Here is a 24,432-nt window from a genome sequence, read left to right as displayed (position 1 = left end):
CCAAATACATAACAAGACACCTTATATGGACTGAATTCTATTTCTAGTATCCTCATACGTGTTGGGACTAAAAAAGATTCCACTCTTATCCAAATTTATCTCCTATCTTAATACAACAAAGATCAAGTGGTAGAATGAATATTTTCCTCATTGACTTGGTAGAAAATGAAAGCATTATTTGCAAAAAAAAAAGTGAGAAATCTCGGAAGCATTTCTCACAATCTTGATACCTTTGAAACCATTTAATTTCCTATAAGATCCAATAATGTGAGACAATGTCACCATGATATAGATATTTAAATAAGGGCTCAGGTGGCAGCCTTGATGAAGACCGCTTTGATGCTTAAATAATCCAAAAGAGCGTGCTTCAACTTTAATAGAGAAAACTTTACCCAAAAAAAAAACACTTTAATAGAGAAAGATGAAGAAGAAATGAATGAGAGATTTAACAAGGTTTTGGTCAAAGCCAAGGAAAGAAAGTAAATAAATAAAGAATAAAAGACCACTCAAGCATGTCATAAGGTTTAGATATGTCCAACTTAATAGCAACCCACCCCATCTTCTTTTTCTTTTTATTCTTAAGAAAATGAAAAATTTTCATGAGCAATAAAAATGCTATAGAAAATTTGCCTACCACGGACAAAAGCCCCTTGCACGGGAGAAACAAAGGACAAGAGAAATATAGCTTCATCCTATTTGCTAATATTTTAGCAATTTTTGTATAATTAATACCACACAAACTAATTGGCCAAAAACCAGCATTCGAAAAGCATCAGATATTTTAGGAATAAGACAAATATAAGTAGGATTAAAATTACTAGAGCTTTTTTTTTTTTTTTTTTTTTCCCCTTTGGTAGAACACTAGGCAGGAATTCATGCACAAAAAACTGGTTCACAAATCGAATTACATCATTACCACAATATCCCAACAAAGATGGTAAAAACCAGCCTAAAATCCATCGGACTAGGGCTTTTGAAAGCCCCAAAAGAAAACACCACCTTTTTAAGCATGGGTCCCTTCCACTCTTTCCCCATAATCCAAATAAATAGCCCTCTTAACACAATTTTGGTAGAAATGTGTTTCTCGATCACCATCGCTCATGATTCATTAAGTTGACCCCAGCCTTTTGGGAACAGAAGACCTCTTCAGATCAAACACCCAATTAATCTTCTCAAAACAGATTTAAGAGAATCTCAAGAAGGAAAGGGTCTTCAACCAAAGCTTCATAAAACAACCAATCCTTAAGGAAAGAGCCTAAACCAAAGGTGGATTTATTCTAAACCTTAAGTTTATTAGAAAGCAAGATAACTTGGACAGAAGAGAGAGAAGAAGACCTAGAAGAACAAAGATATGAGAAAGCAGGATTGAGTCCAAGCAAGTTGGAAATGGAAGCATTTTTTTTCCTACAAATAAATTTACAAGTGAGAGAAAACACCAAAGGGTTGTAGTTAGACCCGATAGTAGCAAGTCTAAAGACAGACACCTTAGGGAATAAAGATAGGCATCTAATAGAAAAATAAATAAATTCTAACTATGCATTCTTTAATTAGAAAAGATTTTTTTTCTTCTATTGATGCATAAGATTAAGATTAAGAATGGTAGAGGGGAAGGGGTTAAGAGAGAAAGGGCAAGCCCCCCTCTTTTTAGAGCTATGAGTAATTTCATTAAAATGTTTTTTCAAAAAAAGAAAAGAAGTGATTTCATTAAAATCACCCACCACAGAAAATGGATAAGCCAAGGAGTCAAGAATGGAAAGAAGTCTACATGAAAAGGAGATTCTAACATTGGGCTAGGTTGGGAGCTTATAAATAAAGACAATAGCAAAACAAGCACCACAAGCAAGCATATAGTCACTAGATACTAAATTATTTGAAAAAAACTACCTCCTTCCAGCCCAAATCCCAAATACAACCTTGCTTGCCACAAGATCCTCTACTAGGAACAAAAGCAAAACTCTTATGGTGTTACAAATTTAACTTATAATCACATATATAGGCAGTAAGGGGTTGTACAGTAACCATCCCATTTCTCTATTTATGTGCTCATTTCTATTTTGGACACAAAAACAACTAAAATCGTGAAACCCCTTTCAATCTGTAGATCTGATCATCCAATGTTGCTGATATTTGGAGGATAGAATCAATTCTCCAAACCGATTGATTCCCTGTGATAATAATTTGGAGAAAAGTGAGATTGTGTCTTGTTAGCGGGAGCCATATTAATCATTTTCTTTCTTATCTTACTATGTTTTTTATTCCTCAAGCAGTAAGCACTGTTACCATATGTTCATTGGGTATTTTTATTCATTCATTAGATCTGCTATGCTTTTTCTGCTAAAGCTGTATTTAACTGGAAAATGTACTAGGTGGATCTCAAAATCAGGAAAAGAAAAGGAACATAAAACAAATTAGAGAGAAGATTCAAATTTTAAACCCAATTTCCTTTGCTGATAAGGTGGTGAGGTTGCTGGAATTTCTTTTGACAAAGTGGGACCCAGATCGATTAACTTTCTACATTTTTGAATAAAGTCCTCCATTGAAACTGATTGGACTTGTCTATTCATCTCAGCTTGCAATCCTTTTGGAAATTAGCTCTCAACAGTGAGAAAATCCATAGCCAATGTGGTTGTTTTCATGCAGGAAAACCATATAAAAATGTTGGATGTGGGCTGTGGAGGGGACCTTAATTTTGTCTTCCTTTTTCTAGAAAGCAGAACAATGATAGAGTTTCTGAATTTAAAAGTAAAATATGTCCAGATTTATCTCAAAAAGGAGTATGAACAAGAGACTAAACTTTTGCAGCAAAATTTGTGCCCTTCCCCCCAACCCTGTAGAACAGAAGGGAATGTAGAAAGCTAAATCATGCATGTCTGAACAGAATCTGAACTGGGTTTACTGTTACCTTGATACAAGGAAGGTAGAACCAGAAGCTAAACTTGACCCAGATGCATGAGTGCCTCTTCTGCTGCTCCTAAGTTTACTAAGTTTACTAAAATCAAACTAAATATGTTCAGCTTTAGTGATATTCATAGCAATTAAGTCTAATCCCGAGGGGTGTCTCAATTGGCAAAGCCCAACGCTTCCACGTAGGAGGTCAGAGTTCGAAGCCCCGCCTATAATAATTATATGAAAAGCGCCTTGAGGATGTAGTCGTGGTGCGCGCAAGCTAGCCTGGATGAACTTCATTTCTAAAAAAAAAAAAAAAGTCTATTGACTGAAGGCCTTACCTTGCATACTTGGTTAACTAATGTAACTGCAACTGAGTTTAGTTAACAATGGCAAGTAGTCACTCTCGTAAATTGAATAAAGTCCTGCCAATTCCACCACAAACAACTGATTAGAAGAATTATTAGAACCATCTCATTTGATTTTATACACTTGGAAGCACTTATGACAAAAGGTTTGATGAAAGAAATAAAGTAATAGCAGTGATAGAAACAGCTAAAGAATGATTAAGGGCCTTTTTGGTATGAATTCACATTCTCTATTTTGTCTATTCAAAAGAAATAAATATAAGACTTTATTTTTGATAAATAAAATAAAATAAAATAATTGGTTTTTTTTTTTCAGAATATATTATAGAAAGGTAATAAGTTTGGCATGTCAAAATAATAATAAAAAAATAACAAAAATGACAATGAAAATTAAAAAGATATTGTTAGAATCTAGGAGTGGAAAAATGAGAAATTTTACAGAGTCCATTGCACGGCCCTACCTCAGAGTCATTGGAATTTAAAGTTGAGGAATTTGAATTTTTGCATCTCAACGTCCTTATCTAGTGCACAAGATCGGGCCCCACATCGTTTGAATTTTGGGGAATTCTGAATTTGCACCTCCTTTTCCATCTAAGCATACAAAGATTGGGGCCCGCCCCATTTGAATTCAAACTTGACGACTGCGCGTGAATGGCGTGGAGCATCTCTTTGAAGAAGAACCATCACCGTCCTATCAAGTGTAATCGACGACTTTAATTGTTGTCGAAGTCAAACTACGCGTAATTTGTCTGCTTGAACTTCCTCAAGGCCACTGCATGCAGTCGGGCAGTCTCCCACCATTTCGTGTCGAAATTTGCTTCAGAAAGTCGTTGCAAAGTTCATCCAGGAACAGAGGACATCACAGGCAGTCCAGAACCACTTCAGGTTGCTCCAAGATCCCAGAAGCAGGAGCAGGATCATCTGGAGATCGGGGAGAAGAACAGCAGAGACTGACTCGCTCAGTAAAACAAAACATCTCCATAGAGCATCCGAGAGAGAGAAGAGCTGGTACGTTCTCTCAAGGATAATAGCAAAGCAACTGGTGAAGATTACTTTGGGTTTTGAGAACGAAGTAATAAAAAAGGATCTCCATGGCGTTACAAGATTTGGCTTCGTCCTCTGCTGCTGCTGGCTCCAAAGCTGTATCTTCTTCTTCTTCTAGTTACGATGTCTTTCTCAGCTTTAGAGGAGAAGATACTCGCAATAACTTCACTGCCTTCCTTCACACAGCTTTGAAGGACAGAGGAATCGATGTCTTCCTTGATAGTGCAAAACTGTGGACTGGAGAAGCAATTGGTCCAGCCCTCCAGAAAGCCATCGAGGGTTCCAAGATCTCGATCCCTATTGTCTCTGAAGGTTATGCGGATAGCAGATGGTGCCTTCAGGAACTTACTCAGATAGTTGAATGCCACCGATCCAACAATCAAATAATCCTGCCCATATTTTTTTACGTTGACCCATCAGATGTTCGGAAGCAGACCGGAACTTTTGAGAAGGCATTCCTAGAATACAAGGAGAAGTTTAAGCCCCATATTTTAGAGAGTTGGAGGGAAGCTCTGAGAGTGGTAGGAAACTTGAAAGGAGAAGTTATCGACGAGGCTACGTAAGTCTCCATCCCACAAACTTTTTCTTAAGTTACTATATATGTCATTTTCTAAATATTTTTTTCATCGTCCTATAGCAGTTAGAATTTTATTGAATTTCATTTAAAAAAAAAAGAACTTCAAATTTTTTTTGTTCTTCTCTTTACTTGATGATATTTTCATCCCTTTGGTCAATCTTGTGATTTTGTTTTTATATAAAATAACTACAGGAATCAAGCAGAGTTAGTTGAATCAATTGTCAAAAGAGCTCTCAGGGAATTGGACGATAAAACATGCTTCGCTGAGTGCGAGTACCTTATTGACATGAATTCCAAAGTAAAGGATCTCAAATCGTTTTTAGATATTGGCTCCAATGATGTTCGATTTGTGGGAATTTGTGGTTTCGGTGGTATTGGGAAAACCACTCTTGCCAAGGCTGTCTATAATGACATCCTTTCAACCTTCCATAAGCATTGTTTTCTTTCAGACGTTAGAGAACAAGCAGCAAAATTCCAGGGTCTAGTGTCTTTGCAGAAGCAATTCCTAAAGGATACTTTCAAAGTAGACACAGACATAATGGACAGTGATAGATTAAAAAGAATGATAGAAGAAAAAGTTTCGAGGGAGAAGGTTCTTCTTGTTCTCGATGATGTCGACAGTAAAGAACAAATAGATGCTTTGGCTAATAGACACTATTGGCATGGTCAAGGAAGTAGGGTCATAATTACAACCAGAGATGAGAATATTTTGAACTTGATGGAAGTTAATAGAGATAAAATATACAGGCCTGCATTGCTAGATCATACGCACTCTCTTCAACTATTTAGTTGCCATGCCTTCAAAAGGGAAGAGCCTTCGGAAGGTTATTTGGATCTCTCGAAAGCAATTGTAGAAGTTATTGGAGGGTTTCCCTTGGCTCTTCGAGTTATAGGTTCATCTTTGTTTTCAAAGAATAAAACAATATGGGAAGAAATGTTGGAAAAATTGCAAAAGGTTCCCAATAATGATGTTATGGAAAGATTGAAAATAAGTTTTGATGGATTAGGGCATGAAGAGCAACAAATGTTTTTGGATATTGCTTGTTTTTTTATCAGGATGGAAAAGGACATTGCGTGTTACATATGGAAAAGCTATGGTTTTTCCCCTAAAACAGGACTTGATGTTCTTTGTGCAAAGTCTTTGATAACGATTAATGAAGATGATAAGCTAAGGATGCATGATGTGCTTCGAGATCTTGGAAGATATATTATTGGTCTAGAGGGTACAGAACCGAAGAAACGTAGCCGAATATGGTCTCAAGAGGAAGCCTTGGATGTACTTGTCAACGGGAAAGTATGTATCCAGTACATATATTGTTAATTCCTTCTTCTTCATATTTTTTTTTTTCATGACACTTTTGTAAATTATTTGAGGTCTTTCCTTTTTGGAGTTGTTAGGTAAAATTTAATTTTGTAGTTAATTGGAAGTGTTTTCTTTTGTAGGGGACAAATAAGTGTGTAGGACTTGTTGTTAAGTCCAAGCACATATTAAAGGGTAAAGCCCTTAATCCAATGACCGAATTAAGATTACTGCAACTTGATTATGCAGAAATCTTGGGTGAATGCAGAAATTCTTTTTCAGAACTAAGGTGGCTTAGTTGGATAAATTGTCATAGCAACTCTAGTTCAAAACTGAGATGGCTTAGTTGGAGAGGGCGTGATGGACCTACACTAACCAAATTTTGTCCAAGAAAACTAGTTGTTCTTGATCTATCGCAGAGTATGATAACTGAAAAGTGGATGGGTTGGAATTGCATCAAGGTTTTTCTCTCTCTCTCTCTCTCTCTCTCTCTCTCTCTCTCTCTAATTTCTAAAATTTGCAAGCATTTTCTAGTAGGAAGAGAAAATGAATGTTAAATATTCTTTAAATTATTTTGCAGATGGCAGTAAATCTCAAAGTTCTAAAGCTGGACAAATGTCAAAGCCTACGTAGTACTCCTAACTTTTCAGGAAACCAACTTTTGGAGGTATTGAGTTTCAATTCGTGTGATAATTTGACTAGGGTCCACAAATCTATTGGTTATATCAAGAACTTGGTCACATTAGATATGCATTTCTGCCACAGACTAGTGGATCTCCCAATTAAAGGTTGTGAGTTGGCATCTCTTAAGATGCTGGATCTATCTGGATGTGAGTCTTTGAAAAAGCTACCTGATAATTTTTTGGATCACATGACCTCCTTGAGAATGTTGCATCTAAGTGGCCGCCATAACATCTCCCCTAGTCTTCAACTTTCAACAAGTTTGACTAGCCTTGATTTTACTAGATGTGATTCCCTTCCAGATATTCTTAATTGTCCCCCAAGTTTGACCACGTTGTTCATTTTAGGAAGCAATTCAGTTAGATGCATATCAGGTCTTCCGACAAGTTTGAGAAGCCTTTATGTTTCCAGTTGCAATTTACTGGTTAAGCTATCAAGTGCATCGAAGGAAGCAGGCTTGAGAGACTTAAAGACATTGGAACTTGATTACTGCCAGAGCCTGGAAGAGATTGAAGTTACTGACGACAAATTGGATTCTTTAGAGGAGTTGTATATTCGGAATTGCAAATCCTTAAAAAAATTACCAAAACTGAGGTGCTCCAAAAATCTACACTTTCTACATATCTCTGAGAATTCCATGTTGTCCGACTTTGAAAGTGAAGTGATGGATTCTCTCTAGGAGTTGAATATAGATGCTTATTATTCAATCGAGAAAATACCATACCTTAGGGATTCGAAATGGCCGAGGATACTATGCATTCATGACTGCCCGAAATTAACAAAGATTGAGTGCCTTGAGAGCCATGAAGAATCCTTGCAAGAATTGACAATTATAAAGTGCAACAACTTAACCAAGATTCATGGTGTTGAAAGATTGAAAAACTTACAGACTTTGCAGATCTTGGACTGCTGCTCCTTGGAAAGACTACCAGATCTATCAAACTTAGAAAACTTGGAAAGGGTATATATTCAAGGATGCAAGAATCTACCCGCGCGATCTTGGAAGACTTCCACAAACCTACCCCTTCTTCTTCCTCGGATTCACACGTATCATTCGAAGATCAATTGAAGGTCTGTCGTTTAAACAGGAAATTACCTGCTTTCACTCACTCAATTCCCATCATTTATATACATATTTATTTATAACATGCATTAATTGTGTGCATGTCATGCATGGAGCAGAGATTGAACACAGAGTCAGTAGTTGCATGCCTGTGTGGATTTAATTCTCCATCTAGTGCATGCACTTGATTAATTTGTCATATATATATATCACCCAAGTGGAAGCCAATCTTATCTTTCAGGGTCTAATGATAACACAGGTATATATGCTAATCTATACCTTCCTTTTCTAAACCTCTCTCTATATATATTAAATTAAAGTAGGGAATATATATTAAGCCCAAGTGCTTATGTGTTTTATTTTCCTCCGTGAAATCAGCTTATGCTGTGTTACAATTGGGTCCTGTTTCATGGTTAACTAGTGCTCTCTCATCCTGCTTGGAATTGGTTTGCAATCTGCATCAAGGTTATTATATATTCACCCAGGAAATCAATGTTCTTCACCTCATAAATGTAAGAGGTTATTCTTTTCGTATCCTTCATTTAACTTCACCGAAATTAATTGTCTTTCAATGTGATCATCTCACTAACAATATATCCTCATCAGCTTGTAATTAATGTCCATTATTAGATATTATTTGCGATAATAACTCAGTTGATTTAATTCAAACAGGAAAAATGGAGAGAGAAAAAAAGAGAGGCATTTCTACCTCAACAATCAAAGTCTCCAAATTGTCTTGATGTTGTCGAAGCTGCAAATGGGGACAACTCTGTTGTTTTCATGAACCCCAGTACAACTGACATGCTATAGTCTTTCTGAGGACACATAAGATCAAAGGTTATTTCCCTTTTCTTAGTTCTTAGGTACAAAACTGGGGTTGTTTCCATGAAATTACATGCATATAAGCTTTCTGGGCATTAAAAAAAATGCATATGGGCTGTACGAACAGGGGAAGATAAGAAGGGTACAAATCGCATAGTTCTTAGTGTTGATCAGTATAAGTAAAAAGAATCAGTAGGATTAAGGTAGGGGGAGGAGCTGATATACATTTTGTTTTACTGGTTAGTTTTACAGTTGCCCACGCAAATATAACTAGTGATTCTTTTTGTCTAAATGACATATTTCCTGAAATTATATCAATTTGTGAGGAGGAGTGATCTGTTTATTGTCAGGGAGGTGTTTATAAGCATTAAGATCAAAGTAATTGAGGCAGAACTTAGTGAATACTGTGTTGTTGTGATAGTGAAATCTTCTAAAAGGGAACATACCCAACAATAGAACGAAGAGAGTTATTAAATGAGGTTAGCCTTTCTTCAAATTTGAATTAATTGTTCTTCATCGTAGTTTGTGTTTGTATTAAGGCCATGAAACTTTAGTTTCCTTTAATCAAGCTTATTCTCCAGAGGGAGAAAGATGCTTAGTTTAAAGTACAATTGCTGAGAGATTCATAATATTCTAAGGCAAATACGAACCTTATTTTAATATAATTTATAACATTATCATTGATGGATTATATTTGAATGGATTTGATCAAATGAGCTATAAGTGATATCATTTGCGTCTGTTTTCTTTTCTTTTATTTATTTTATTTTTTTTGGGGGGGGGGGTGTTTAGAAATATAACTTGTCTCTTTTATGCTCAATATATTCTGTAACTACATGTTAATTGTTATTAATGGGATAATTTGTTGTGAGATTATTTTTTTTACTTTTTGTATGTGTTGGCTCTCCATGGCTATACAGTAATTGGAACTAGATGATTCAATACATTGTGATTTTTCCATAGGTGTTGAGAGAAACTCTAACAATTAATTGGATAATATATTGTGAGATTATTTTTTACTTTTTGTAGGTTTGCACTGCTGTACAATAATTGGGAACTAAGATGATTGAATACATTGTGGTTCTTCCATAGATGTTGAGAGGAATTCCAAGAGTGCCTTCCCAAAAGTTAATTGTAAGATGTGGTGTTAGTGGAGTATATTTTGTTCCTAATTTTTTTTCTTTTATTGTGTGAAACTAGTGAGGATGGGTGTATTGGGTGCAACTATTGTTGCGGCTTGAGTGTAAATGGTTTTTTGTATAACATGCAGTAATTATGTTGTACGTATTTTCATTTTAATCTAATATAAATGACTAAGCAAAAAATGACCTTTAGACATATTTTCACATAAGCTAAATTGTTTAAAATTGAAGTGCCAGTGATTCATCCACTTAAGGTTTATGGAGAATAGACCTAGTTGTCTCACTGTAATCCTAAGAAACCTCCCTGGACCATTCTTCCTGCATCTCCATCTACAAGCATTCAAATGAATACGAATTTAAAATGATCATACATTATTGCAATAGCAAGATATTTGATGTTTACATGCTCAAGCAACCTATTAAAAGATTAAAAACGATAGACTTGCATGGGAAAATTTGTTTTCAATTCAAGGCTCTTAGGAACCACCACCCCCCAAAACCTAACAGTATGAAACAAGTGATTTTTCTTAACAAAGAGGATTTGATTCAAGTTTCTACATCTATAATTGAATATGAATAAAATAATGACAACTGGAGCACTCTAACTTATCCTAGGGAGCTCCAAAATATGAACTGCACTTTACTAATCATCGTCTTACTCTAGAAGCTTAAGAAGGACCAGAATGAACTTTTGGTTGATTCCCAATCAAATTTTTTGTATCAACCAGAAAATATGTTTCACTCCAGAACTCCCTGGCATCTTGAAAACCTTTAGTCGTAAATTGTTATCTACTCCCAACCCTATTCAAATAGGTTGGTATGCCACTTTGTCTCTCTGTAAACAAGCATCTTTGGTTGAAAATTCATCCATTACTCGGGAAGTCTTTGCATTACTGGGTGACTTTAGGGGTACACCCAGCCACTTCTGGATTAGCCGAAAGGTTGCTTTATATCGTAACAGTCTAAAGGTTGCTTTAGCACAAACTCCTACCCTTTCCATTGCAAAGCCATCAGCTTGTAATAAAGAAAAAGAAACTGGATGCAGCTAATCACCAAATCCTCAAATAAGCTAATCGTCTAACTGGACTTTTGGAGCCTAAATACAGGATATATCCACAATCAAAATTACAGTAGAACATGCTAGCACATATATCTTGCTTCTACAACAAATCATACAACTTAAATTTCCCTGCAAATGATATTTTCCACAACTTTCCCTGCCATCACGGGTCACACGACTTCAATACCACTGCCAAAAAGGTAGTAGCATGTATGGGTAGCTAACCATGCGACCTAAATCTCCTAGTGATAAAGGACAACAACTATGAAAAGTGCAGCGGCACTAGAGACAGTATCCCATACCAAAGTCCTTGAAGTCCCAAGCTAGGAGTACCAAGTTAGGTATTCCCCAAGTCATAGTCGCACCACACAACATCATTCCACAATATGCAAAGATGTAACGTATAAATATCAACATGTATGATTCATCAATATCATGTAAACATTCATATCAATAATTAAGGCAAGATATAGAGTCATTGACATGTTTAGAAAAGTAAACAATTCATTATATCAAACAATTCAACTATATATGGAATCACGTCATGACCTAACTTAGCAGAAAAACTACGGAAAAATGTGCCAAGTCCCACAAGTAAAATATTCTAACAGATCCTAGAAAACCCCTAGATTATGATCATAAGGTTACATTACGGTTTAGGATTCAAACTGAGCAAAAACAACTTTGAAATAGCTTTTGGAACCCAACTGGTCGGTTAAGGTAGTTGCTTAAGCCAATTGCTTGAGCCGGTTGCTCTAAGCAACCGCCTTAAGCAACCTCCTTAGTGATTGCCCAAGTTTCAACAGAATTTCAAGTCCAAAATTCAAATTTTGGATCACCCATTCTCGATATGTATTTGTGTTAAATTCAAGTCTAAACCACGTCCTTAGAACACCATAGAAGCCACTCTCTACTAGTGATCTCAATAAGAAAACTAAATCTACACTATCTTCTTCGATAAGATATGCCATTGAATCGGATATAAAAATCCATTCCTCTTGGCATATCTAATAGAGATCATCAATGGAAAAGAGATAAAATAATCCAAACCACCACAACAGAACTAGCATAAGAATAACTACTCTCCAATAAGGTGAATTTAAGTAGTTTAAGAGAGTGGTTAGACTTACCTTCATTTGAGATCCGAAAGTCAAGGGAAACTTGATTGATTCTTCACGAAAAGAGGCTCTCTTCCACCAACCACGTGTTCTCTGACTCTTCTCAGTCTACAACAGCCTTTAAGAATAAAATAATACAAAATTAGGTCATAGAGAGCTTTAAATAGGATGCTAGAGGGCATATCGAGCATTTTTTGCTGAATTTTCCAATTGACCGCCAAGGGTGCCTATCACTTGGTCAATCGACTGCCTTAAGCAGCTGGCCCATGGTATTTTTCAGTACTTGGGCATTTTTCTCTCTGGTTGATCCCTAGATCAGTTACAACCTTAACCAACATGTGGAGGACACTTACCTCGTTCATCAACATCTTCCATCTCGACCTTTCTCATGCTGAACATCCATCTGCCCAATCCATCTTGGTTGTGGTTGGATCTTCTTACTCTCAATAAGGCAGGTTCTTCACCAACACCATCTAGATCCATCGATTTTGGGGCCGAATCATGGGCTTCAATTCAGATGGCCCACACCTTCTTTTGACTAGAACTCCGGGTATGCAGACCTGCAAATTTGGGGTTTTGGTTTAGGAATACGAGGGTTATTACAAGTTCAGCAATAGCCATGACTAAGAATCTAATATTCCATGGGAGGGCTAAACATATCAAAATAAAGCATTATTTTATTAGAGAGTTGGTTGTAGGAAATGAATTGTCTTTGAGGTTGTGTAAGTTAGAAAATCAGGTAACCAGACATTTTTACCAAAGCTCAATCTTATCCAAAGTTCAGTTATCCAAGAGCTAGGCTTGGGGTATGTGAGTTTGAATCGAGAGGGGGTGTTGGTGGAATGATTCATACAGAGCAGTTATCAGACGGTTAGCTGAGTGAGCAGTCGCTAATTTTTAGGAAGTAGCTGTTGTTGTTTAGGGAATTCATGAGTTTATGGCTTTCTGATATGAATGGAGTCAGATCAGTTTCTTTTTAGACTAGGTGTGATTGCTATATTTTATTTTTTGAGTTTTATGGTAGTGCATATCTGAATTGTAACTGTTTAAGCCATCGTTTCAGTAAAGGGTCTTTTGAAGCTCTGTTCAATAACTCTCTGTTTCATGTTCATCTATTTCAAACTCTATTTATTCCACCATCATTAATCAAAATTTGTGTTTATAGTTTGTGCAATGAAACGAAAAGCAGCAAATTATCATGTATCCATACAACAAAGATCAAGGCATTTCTCATTGGAAGAACGCCTCGAGTCTTACCTCAAGTGAAGTGAAAAAACGATCAAATATCACAATATCTTGCCTCAAGTTGCAATTATGGTGTCGTTGGATCAGATTTAAAGTTCCAAAAGGAATTTTGAAGATGATATAAGTGGTTTTGGGTGAAGCTTAATGAGCAAAACATCACAAGAGAGAGAGAGAGAAACCTAGAGGCGACCTTAGCTTGGATATATGTACGTAATATCTCCATCCCTATCTCCTACAAATAAAAAGCACCCTTGCACTGAAGAAAATTACAACTATCTTCCCTGCAAAACTCAAATTGCTAGTTTTGCACGAAGATAGTCTAGAATTCAATTTATCAATAAAAAATTAGAAATCTTTCACCTTACACTTGGAATGGAAAAGATAATTGCCCAAATATTCACTAGAAAAAGACACAACAGGAAACCTAATATGGACTGAATTCTATTTCTATTATCCTCACAGATGTTAGGACTGAAAATGATTACACTCTTATCCAAATTTACCTCCTGTCTTAATACAACAAAGAACAAGTCAAGAACAAATTGAATAGAATGAATATCTTCCTCATTGACTTGGTAGAAAATTAAGGCATTATCTGCAAGATACAAGTGAGAAATCTCAAAAGCATTTCTCGCAATCTTGATACCTTTGAAACCATTTAGTTCCCTATAGGATCCCAGAGTGCGAGACAATACCTCCATGATACAGATATTTAAATAAGGGCTAAAGGGGCAACCCTGATGAAGACCGCTTTGACGCTTAAAGAAACCAAAATGGCGTACTTCAACTTTAATTGAGAAAGCTTTACCAAAAAAATAAACACCTTAATAGAGAAAGTTAAAGAAGAAGTGAATGAGAGATTTAACAAGGTTTTGGTCAGAACGAAAGAAAGAAAATGAATAAAGAATAGAAGACCACTGAAGCATGTCATAGGCTTTAGACAGGTCTAGCTTAATAGCTACCCACCCCATCCTCCCCTTCTTTTTATTCTTAAGAAAATGAAAATTTTCCATGAGCAATAAAAATGTCATAGAATATTAACCTAGCAAGTACAAAAGCCCCTTGCAAAGGAGAAATGAAGGACGAGAGATTCATACAACTTCATCCTATTTGCCAATATTTTTGCAATTTTTGTATAACTAATACCACACAAACTAATAGGCCAAAACCAGTCATTCTAAAAGCATCAGATATTTTAGGAATAAGAGAAATATAAGTATGATTAAAACCACTCGAGTTTTTTCTTCTTCTTTTTCTTTGGTAGAACACTAGGGAGGAATTCATGCACAAAAAACTGGTTTACAAATTTAATTATATCATTAGCCACAATTTCCCAACAAAGCTGACAAAAAATAGCCTAAAAACCATCAGACCAAGGCTTTTGAAAGCCCCCAAAAGAAAACACCACCTTTTTAATTTTTGCAGGAGGGGGGGAGGTGGAAAGAGATAGGGCTTCATAAGAGGGATGCAAGCATCAAAAATAGGGGCCAAGATGTCAAGGATAGTGGGGTTAGATGAGGAAAAAAATATTTTCAATATACTTACAAAAACTAATGCCAATAGCATGGGCCCCTTCCACTCTTTCCCCATAATCCAAATAAATAGCCCTAATAGGGACCTTAGCATTTCTAATCTTAACACAATTATGGTAGAAATGTGTGTTTCTATCACCATCACTCGTGAAGTTGACCCTAGCCTTTTGAGAACAAAAGACCTCTTCAGCATCTTTAAGAGAATCTCAAGAAGGAAAGAGTTTAAAAACTTCATAAAACAACCAATCCTTAAGGAAAGAGCCTAAACCAAAGATGGGTTTATTCTAAACCTTGAGTTTATTAGAAAGGCAACACAACTTAACCGGGGGAGAAGAGAAAGGAGAAGAAGACCAAGAAGAATAAAGAAAATGAGAGAAACCAGGATGGTGAGTCCAAGCAAGTTGGAAATGGAAGCATATTTTCCTACAAATAAATTTAGGGGTGAGAGAATACACCAAAGGGTTGTGGTTAGACCCGATAGTAGCAAGTCTAGACACAAACACCTTAGGAATAAAGACAGGCATCTAGTAGAAAAATAAATAAATTCTAACTATGTATTCTTTTATTAGAAAAGGTTTTTTCCTCTACTGGTCCAAGTAAAAAAAGGCTAGGAAAAGGACATTCTAGGAGGGAACAGTATTGGTGCATAAGCATAAGAATGGTAGAGGGGAAGGGGTTAAGAGAGAAAGGGCAAGCCCCCTCTTTTTAGAGCTATGAGTAATTTCATTAAAATGTTTTTTCAAAGAAAAATAAAAGTGATTTCATTAAAATCACCCACAACAGTAAATGGATAAGCCAAGGAGTCAACAATGGAAAGAAGTCTACATGAAAAGGAGATTCTAACATTGGCTAGGGTGGGGGTTATAAATAAAGACAATAGCAAAACAAGCACCACGATCAAACAAATACCACAAGCAAGCACAGTCACTAGATACTAAAATATTAGAAAAAACTACCTCCTTCTAGCCCAAATCCCAAATACACCCTTGCTTGCCACAAGATCCTCTACTAGGAACAAAAGCAAAAGTTTTAAAAATGTGTTACAAATTTAACTTTATAAACACATATATAGGAAGTAAGGGGTTGTGCAGTAACCATCCCATTTCTTTGTTTATGTGCTCATTTCCATTTTGGGCACAAAAACAACTAAAATCGTGAAACCCCTTTCAATCTGTAGATCTGATGATCCAATGTTGTTGATATTTGGAGGACAGAATCAACACTCAAAACCGATTCCCTGTGATAGTAATTTGGAGAAAAGTGAGATTGTGTCTTGTTAGCAGGAGCCATATTAATCCTTTTCTTTCTTCTCTTACTCTGCTTTTTGTTCCTCAAGCAATAAGCATTGTTACCATATGTTCATTGGGTGTTTTTATTCATTCATTATATCTGCTATGCTTTTTCTGCTAAAGTTGTATTTAATTGGAAAATGTACTAGGTGGATCCCAAAATCAGGAAAACAAAAGGAACATAAAATAAATTAGAGAGAAGTGTTGTAAATGTATACAGGGGGTAATTTTGTCATTATACTTTGTTTTAGGACTAGGTTGTCTTATGGATTAGTTTGAGGGGCAAAGTTGTCTTTTCAGTTGTTCTATTAGTATACATGAGATTGGGGGTTAGGGCATCGTGAGATCACAAGCTACTCATACGATTTTCTCTCCTCTCTCTCATCTTCTTGCTCTCAAGTTCTCTCGGTTCTAGCTCTCGGATTCTGAGTGTGGTGCTTTGGTTATGCACTAGTTCTTCCTCAAGATTGATGCTCTAATGGTGGTTAATAGCTTCAACTATTGTATGCGTTGAATGCACTGTACAGAGGTGTTCTTGGCTTGCGCAGGAAGGAGAAAAGCTTCGGTTGGACTGCTGGTTATAGGTGTGGTCATTCCAAGTCTTATATATTCTCTCTTGGTCCATGTATAGAGTATTCACATCTTGATTTAGGACTATAACTTTGATTTGGCTATTTGATGATTGCATAAGCTTGATGAGTGCTAAACTCATCCTTGGATGTAGGTCTTAGGACCGAACCAAGTAAACCTTGGTGTCTTGCTTTGATTTCTTTCTTCTCTTTCTTTCTTGGTTATAATCCGCTGCAAATAGGTTACTATTTCTCAACGATTTTGGTATCAGAGCTTCGTTTCTGTTCTTGGCTAGACTTGTTAATGCCTAATTAACCTAGTATACTCTGTTAATACTAATTTCTATTAGTTCTAATCTTTCTATATGCTGTGCAATTGCTGATTTATACACTTCTCCTATTTCGGTTTCAATTTCTGGTAAACCCTAAATACTAACCGAAACCCTAACCTAGGGTTTTACTAAATTTTGTTTAGGGCTTTTATGTAATTGATTGTGTGGAGTAGTTTGTATATAAATTCTCATTTATTGAATGAAATTGCAATTCAATTTGGCTCTCATAACCTGTACAGTGGTTCGGCCATTAGGGATTTCTTGAATATATTTGGGGCTTTTATGAAAGGCATGTTGCTCATGTGAAATTATTGTTTGTTTCATGATTATAATCTGATATTAATCAAGTTTTAATATTCATGTTATTAATTGCATATAGTTTTGGAAATCTGATTTTTCATTTTGTTGCTTACTGTTAACAGCTTTGGTTATTATTATTGGAGAGTAATAATCTGTTATAGATTCATAATTTGTTACTTATTCTCTTGATTCAAATCTGATTTTATCATACTATATATTTCAGAAAGTGTTTAATTAAATTTTGAAATTTGTCTAGTAGATAATATCAAGTGTGTTATTGATTTAATAAGTTAGATACAATCTGACTGTATTCTTTTGTCATGGCCCCAACCCGGTATGAGTTGGAGAAATTTGATGGTAAAGGAGACTATATGGTACGGAAGAACAAAATGCATGCTATTCTTGTTCAAAATAGATGCCATAAGGCTTTAATAATTGATAAAGAAGTCTCATTGTCGATGATTGAAGAAGAAAAAGAAGATATGCAAGATATGTGCTATAGCACTATAATTTTGCACTTGAGTAACACCGTGATGAGAAGGGTAAGAGATTGTAAGACTACAGCCCAGGTTTGGCTTAAACTTGAACAACTCTATATGGTTGCATCTATACCAAATGTTAGCTTATTGAAAGAACAACTATTTAGTTTCAAAATGGATGCTTCTAAGTCTCTAACTGATAATGTAGAGGACTTTTATAAATTGTCATGTGATTTGGCTGATTTAGATGAAGAGTTATCTGATAATACCCTTGTTGTCCTATTATTGAAATCTTTGCCTGATTCTCATGTTGGTTTTAAGAATGCTATTAAATATGGTAGAAAGTCTATAACCCTTGATGATGTGATGGAAGCATTGAAAATTATGGATATAAAATTGAAAATTGAGAAGAAAGGAAAGCATGTTAGTGAGGGTTTGTATGTAATTCTGAAAATAGAAGTGTGTATGAAACTAAGAAGAAGTTCAATAATAATAATAAGAAAAAGAAAAAGTTTGTTGCAAAGAATACTAATGTAAGTACAAATCAGAATTTTAATGGAAAGTTTAATAATAATAAAAGGATTTGTCATTATTGTAAGAAAGAAGGACGTATTAGAAAGTATTGTAAAGAGAGGATTCAAAATATACAAAATGAGAATGGAAATGAGAGAATGGAGGCTACACATGTAGTTGATGTGACTAGTGATGCACTAGTGGTTTCCCCTTGCAGTGATCATGATGCTTGGATCTTAGATTCAGGCTGTACCTTTCACATGACTCCTAGAAGGGAGTGGTTTATCACTTTTGAGTCCATTAGAAGTGATAAAGTATTAATGGGTAATGATCATGCTTCTGATGTTGTGGGGATTGGATCTATTAGACTAAGATTGAATGATGGGATTGTTAGAGATCTAGAAAAGGTGAGACATGTACCTGGACTTAGGAGAAACCTGCTGTCCTTGAGTCAGCTTGATTCTAAGGGTTTTCATTATACCTCTAAGGATGGTTCTCTTAGGGTTATGAGGGGTAGTAATGTAATATTAACTGCTGATTTGAATAATGGTTTATACTTCTTAAATGGAAGTGTGGTTTTAGGGGCTGCATCAGTCTCTAGTGGGGTTCTTAATGAGGTGGAGCTTTGGCATAGAAGGTTGGGTCATATAAGTAGTAAAGGGCTTGGACACTTGTATAAAAGTGGCCAGATAAGAAATTTAGCCCTTGAACTTTTTGTGAGGTATGTGCTATGGGTAAGCTTCATCAGACTAAATTCCCTCATTCTTCATATAAGACCTCTCATGTGCTTGAATATATACATTCTGATTTGTGGGGAAGTCCAAATGTGCCATTGTCTCTTTCAACTGCCCAATATTTCTTGTCTATTATTGATGATTACTCTAAAAAGACTTGGCTGTATTTTCTTAGAGATAAATCAGTTGTCTTTGATAAATTTCTAGAGTGGAAAGTTTTGGTTGAAAATCAAACTGAAAAGAAAATCAAGAAACTTAGAACTGATAATGGTCTTGAATTTGTGAATGAAAAGTTTCTGATTTTCTATAAGGAACATGGTATTACTAGACATAGAACATGCACTTATACTCCTCACTGAATGGAGTGGCTGAGAGGATGAATAGGACAATCATGGACAGAGTTAGATGCATGTGATTGAATCTGGCCTAAGTAAGAAATTTTGGGTTGAAGCTGCTAGTACAGATTGTTATGTCATTAACAAATCTCCTTGTTCCTCTATTGACTTTGAAACACCTGATTTTAGGTGGAGTAATGTACATGCTGATTACAATGTGTTAAAACCCTTTGGTTGTGTTTGTTTTGTTTACCAAAACAAGGGTAAACTAGAGCCTAGGGGTAGGAAGTGTGTCTTCCTAGGGTATCCTTTAGGTGTTAAAAGATATAGACTTTGGTGTTTGCAAGAAAAGAAGATTGTAATTAGTAGAGATATAAAATTCAATAAACTTGAATTTCTGAAAGTTGATTCATCTAGTGTTAGATCTAACTCCCATAATCTAGATAAGACCATATTTGAGGTGGAGTTAGGGGATAAATCTGAGACTGAGATTGATGAATCTGATCCTAAAGTTGAGGATGATGATCTAGAAGCTGGAAGTGGTTCTTTAGATATTAAAGAAGAGCTTAAAGATGAGGATCCTTTAGATGATTATTTATTGGCTAGAGATAGGTCTAAAAGAGAGATTAAGAGGCCTTCTAGGTATGCTAATATGTGTGAATCTAATTCTGGTCCAAATCTGATTTCTTATGCTCTTAATGTGGCTGACCAGCTTGAGGGATGTGAGCCTAGGACCTATAAAGAGTCTCTTGAATGTGGGGACAGCAAGCATTGGCTTGTTGCCATGGAAGATGAGATGGAATCTTTAATGAAAAATCAAACTTGGACTCTTGTTGATAGACCCAAAGGAAAGAAGCTAATTGGTTGTAAGTGGGTTTATAAATTTAAGGCTGGTATTCCTGGTGTAGAACAACCAAAGTATAAGGCAAGATTAGTAGCTAATGATTATTCTCAAGTTAAGGGAATAGATTATAATGAAGTGTTTTCACCTGTTACTTCTATTAGAGTTCTTCTTGCCCTTGCTGCTCTCTTTGATCTTGAACTTGAACAATTGGATATTAAAACTGCATTCTTGAATGGTAAGTTAGATGAGCATATATATATGGTTCAGCCTAAGGGCTTGGTTGTGAAGGGGAGTGAGACTAAGGTTTGTTTGTTGTTAAGGTTTTTGTATGGATTAAAACAATCACCTAGGCAATAGTTTAAAAGATTTGATGAATTCATGCTCAAGAATAGTTACAAGAGAAGCTCTTATGATAATTGTGTTTATTATTGTGAGTTTAGTTCTAATTCTTTCATTTATCTCTTGCTTTATGTTGATGACATGCTTATTGCATCAAAAAAATAAATTTCAGATTTGTAAGCTTAAGTCTATGTTGAAATCTGAGTTTGAAATGAAAGATTTAGGGGCTGCTAAAAGGATTCTTGGCATAGATATTCATAGGGATAGGCCTAGTGGTGTTTTGACCTTGTCTCAGGTTGGTTATATTCATAAACTTGTTAACAAGTTTGGACATGATAATATTAGAACTGTTAATACTCCTCTTGGTGCTCATTTTAAGCTAAGAATGGATTCTAATGCTGCTGTAACTGATAGACCATATCAAGAATGTGTTGGTAGTCTCATGTATTCTATGGTTTGTTGTAGGCCTGATATTGCTTATTCAATTGGTCTTGTTTGTAGATACATGAGTAGGCAATGTGATTCACATTGCGATGCAGTTATGTGGTTGTTGAGATATTTGAAAAATTCTGCTTCTTATAAGATTGTTCATGATAATTCTTGTGTTAATAAGCTAGGCATTATTGGATATTGTGACTCTGATTTTGCCTTTGATTTGGATAAAAGAAGATCCATAACTAGATACTTGTTTACTATTGGTGGGAATCTGGTGAGTTGGAAATCCACACTCCAACATGTGGTGGCACTTTCAACCACTGAGGCTGAGTACATTGCCTTGTCTGAGGCTGTTAAAGAATACATGTGACTTAAGGGGCTTCTAGGGGAGCTTGGTTTTCATGACTTGCATCCTCTTGTTTATTGTGATTCCCAGAGTGCTTTGTGTCTTGCTAAGAACAATGTGTTTCATGAAAGAACAAAGCATGTTGATGTAAAGTTGCATTTCATTAGAGATATAATTGTTAAGGGTTTAATTGATATATGTAAGATAGATACTTCTATTAACCGTGCAGATATTATGACTAAAGTAGTACATGTTGATAAGTTTAAGTCTGCCTTAAACTTGTTGAAATTATTATATCTCTATAGTTTGCTTTACATTTCTTTTTATATTTATTTGATGGGTTTGTGTGTACTCTCAGGTTTATGCATCGGCAAAATAGCTGAGTCAAGGTGGAGAATGTTGTAAATGTATACAGGGGGTAAATTTGTCTTTATACTTTGTTTTAGGACTAGGTTGTCTTATGGATTAGTTTGAGGGGCAAAGTTGTCTTTTCAGTTGTTCTATTAGTATACATGAGATTGGGGGTTAGGGCATCGTGAGATCACAAGCTACTCATACGATTTTCTCTCCTCTCTCTCATCTTCTTGCTCTCAGTTCTCTCTGGTTCTAGCTCTCGGATTCTGAGTGTGGTGCTTTGGTTATGCACTAGTTCTTCCTCAAGATTGATGCTCTAATGGTGGTTAATAGCTTCAACTATTGTATGCGTTGAATGCACTGTACAGAGGTGTTCTTGGCTTGCGCAAGAAGGAGAAAAGCTTCGGTTGGACTGCTGGTTACAGGTGTGGTCATTCCAAGTCTTATATTCTCTCTTGGTCCATGTATAGAGTATTCACATCTTGATTTAGGACTGTAACTTTGATTTGGCTATTTGATGATTGCATAAACTTGATGAGTGCTAAACTCATCCTTGGATGTAGGTCTTAAGACCGAACCAAGTAAACCTTGGTGTCTTGCTTTGATTTCTTTCGTCTCTTTCTTTCTGGGTTATAATCCGCTACAAATAGGTTAGTATTTCTCAACAAGAAGATTAAAATTTCAGACACAATTTCCTTTGCTGATACGGTGGAGAGGTTGTTGGAATATGTATATGACTGGGATTTCTTTTGGTTTACCGGAAAAAAAAAACCTGGGATTTCTTTTGACAAAGTGAACCCAGATCGATTAACTTTCTACATATTTGAATAGACTCCTCCATTGAAACTGATCGGACTTGTCTATTCATCCCAACTTGCAATCCTTTTGGAAATTAGCTCTCAGCAGTGAGAAAATCCATGGCCAAGGTGGTTGTTTTCATACAGGAAAGCCATATAAAAAGGATGGATGTGGTGTGGAGGGGACCTTAATTTTGTCTTCATTTTCTAGAAAAAGAACAATGATAGAACTTTTGAATTTAAAAGCAAAGCATGTCCAGATTGATCTCAAAAAGGAGTATGAACAAGAGACTAAATTTTTGTAGCCAAATTTGTGCACTTTCTCCCCAACCTTGTAGAACAGAAGGGAAGATAGAAAGCTAAATCATACATGTCTGAACAGAATCTGAACTGGGTTTACTGTTATCTTGACACAAGGTAGAACCAGAAGCTAAACTTGGCCCAGATGCATGAGTGCCTCTTTTGCTGCTCTTTACTAAAATCAAACTAAATATGTTCAGCTTTAGTGATATTCATAGTAAGTCCATTGACTGAAGGCCTTACCTATCAAACCTGGTTAACTAATGTCAAGCTAGCTAACTACAACTGGGTTTAAATTTGTGAACAATGCAAGTCACTGACTATGGACTTTTTTGAATTGATCTAACATGTGTTTTTGTAGCTGAATCCTTAGCTTAACTGGAAGAGCACCTAGAAAGTTTCTAGGATATGATGGTTTGATTCCATCAGGATTCGTGTTGTTAATTTTCTTTTGAGGTACACTGTTTTATGAAATAATATTAGACTTCTGTTTTTTTGTACATTACTGCCGGACAATTAACCCTTGTTTCCCTTAGTTTTTGCAACTTCTCCATCAATGCACATGATGCCTTGATATTCAACAACTAGCCCTTCCTGATGAAGACCCTTTTTCTGTAAATAGAAGAAGCTTGTGGTTATTTCTCCTTTGTTTTTCATGTTCTTAAGTTTGATTTCAAGTTAGAAATGTCACTCCATTTAAATTTAGCTTCATTAGGAGCTGAATAAGGGAATAAGGGAAAGTTGTCTCACTTTCATTGTGAACAATTGTGCATATATTGGATTCCTTTCTTCCAAAATTCTGGCTAGGAGACCCTCTTAAGGCCGAACAACTCACTCTGATATCCTAGGACAAATGCTATAAACCAAAAAGATTGGGAGGGCTGCGTTTCAAAAAGATGGAGGATTGCAATACATCCATCTTATTGAAATAAGGGTGGTGCCGCCTAAATCAAAACAAATCCCTCTAGGTGAAAACCCTAAAAGCTAAATATTTCCCAAGAACGTCCCCTTTTGATCCAGAGATAATGAGGAAAAATGGATCTTGGACCTGGACTCACTTGTGTGGCATTTTACTCTTACTTGAAAATTTGATTTGACTCGTGGGTGCTCCAATCAAGAGATCACAAGGTGGACACATGGATCTCAATCTTTTCCCAAGGAAAGCCACAGTGGTATAGGTGATTTTCACCAAGGAAACAGGCAGTTCTCACTACTTAACTTTCTCTGTTAATTCTTATAAATCTTTCTCAAACACCTGACTCTTGGAAATCTTTAATCCTCAAGTGGGGAACTGCTAAACAAGCAAGAAAGCCCTACTAAGACTTAAATTCTACTTCGGCCAAGATGAGAATTCAAAAAGGAGGTTGTTTCTTCTTCTTTTTTCTTGGAATTTACAACTCCACCCAAATTTTAATATCTTTTTTTGGTGTCTTTTGAATACTGGGTTACCGTTCAATGTTGTTATTTAGAAATGGACAACAGTTTAACCTCTACTATATGTGGTAATCAGGAGAAGTCCGTATGGCATATCTTTATGGATTGCGATTTGACCAAGAGGATATGGGCGGCAGGGCCATCGTATCAAAGAACTGAGCTTTTAAATTGGAATTTGATGCTCAATTTCTGCA

General features: G+C 35.9%; 2 protein-coding genes across 2 annotated transcripts in view; both read left to right on the top strand.

Moving 5' to 3' along the window:
* Window positions 1-4,018: 4,018 nt before the first annotated feature.
* Window positions 4,019-7,535, top strand: LOC149019123 (disease resistance protein L6-like). Its single transcript, XM_089154057.1, has 4 exons — window positions 4,019-4,857; window positions 5,068-6,169; window positions 6,319-6,636; window positions 6,756-7,535. The coding sequence occupies exons 1-4, from the start codon at window positions 4,346-4,348 to the stop codon at window positions 7,533-7,535; spliced, it is 2,712 nt and encodes a 903-aa protein (XP_089010183.1). The 5' UTR covers window positions 4,019-4,345.
* Window positions 7,536-18,478: 10,943 nt separating this feature from the next.
* Window positions 18,479-24,432, top strand: part of LOC149019122 (uncharacterized) — an 18,117-nt gene continuing 12,163 nt past the window's right edge. The window contains exons 1-4 of the mRNA XM_089154056.1: window positions 18,479-19,041; window positions 19,807-20,221; window positions 20,279-20,536; window positions 22,041-22,132. Of these exons, the coding sequence (XP_089010182.1) occupies window positions 18,479-19,041; window positions 19,807-20,221; window positions 20,279-20,536; window positions 22,041-22,132 (1,328 nt within the window). The remainder of the gene's footprint in view (window positions 19,042-19,806; window positions 20,222-20,278; window positions 20,537-22,040; window positions 22,133-24,432) is intronic.

Source organism: Hakea prostrata, chromosome 4 (genome assembly GCF_041222555.1).
Source record: "Hakea prostrata isolate BN-2017 chromosome 4, UWA_Hpros_2, whole genome shotgun sequence".
Classification (NCBI taxonomy): domain Eukaryota; kingdom Viridiplantae; phylum Streptophyta; class Magnoliopsida; order Proteales; family Proteaceae; genus Hakea; species Hakea prostrata.
Note: the sequence above shows the minus strand (reverse complement) of the source record. Positions and strands in the feature narration are given on the sequence as shown.

Coding starts and splice junctions, on each gene's coding strand:
- LOC149019123 (XM_089154057.1), top strand. CDS start 4,346: ATGGCGTTACAAGATTTGGCTTCGTCCTCTGCTGCTGCTGGCTCCAAA. Junction 6,170..6,318: donor ATGTACTTGTCAACGGGAAA/GTATGTATCCAG, acceptor TTTCTTTTGTAG/GGGACAAATAAGTGTGTAGG. Junction 6,637..6,755: donor TGGGTTGGAATTGCATCAAG/GTTTTTCTCTCT, acceptor ATTATTTTGCAG/ATGGCAGTAAATCTCAAAGT.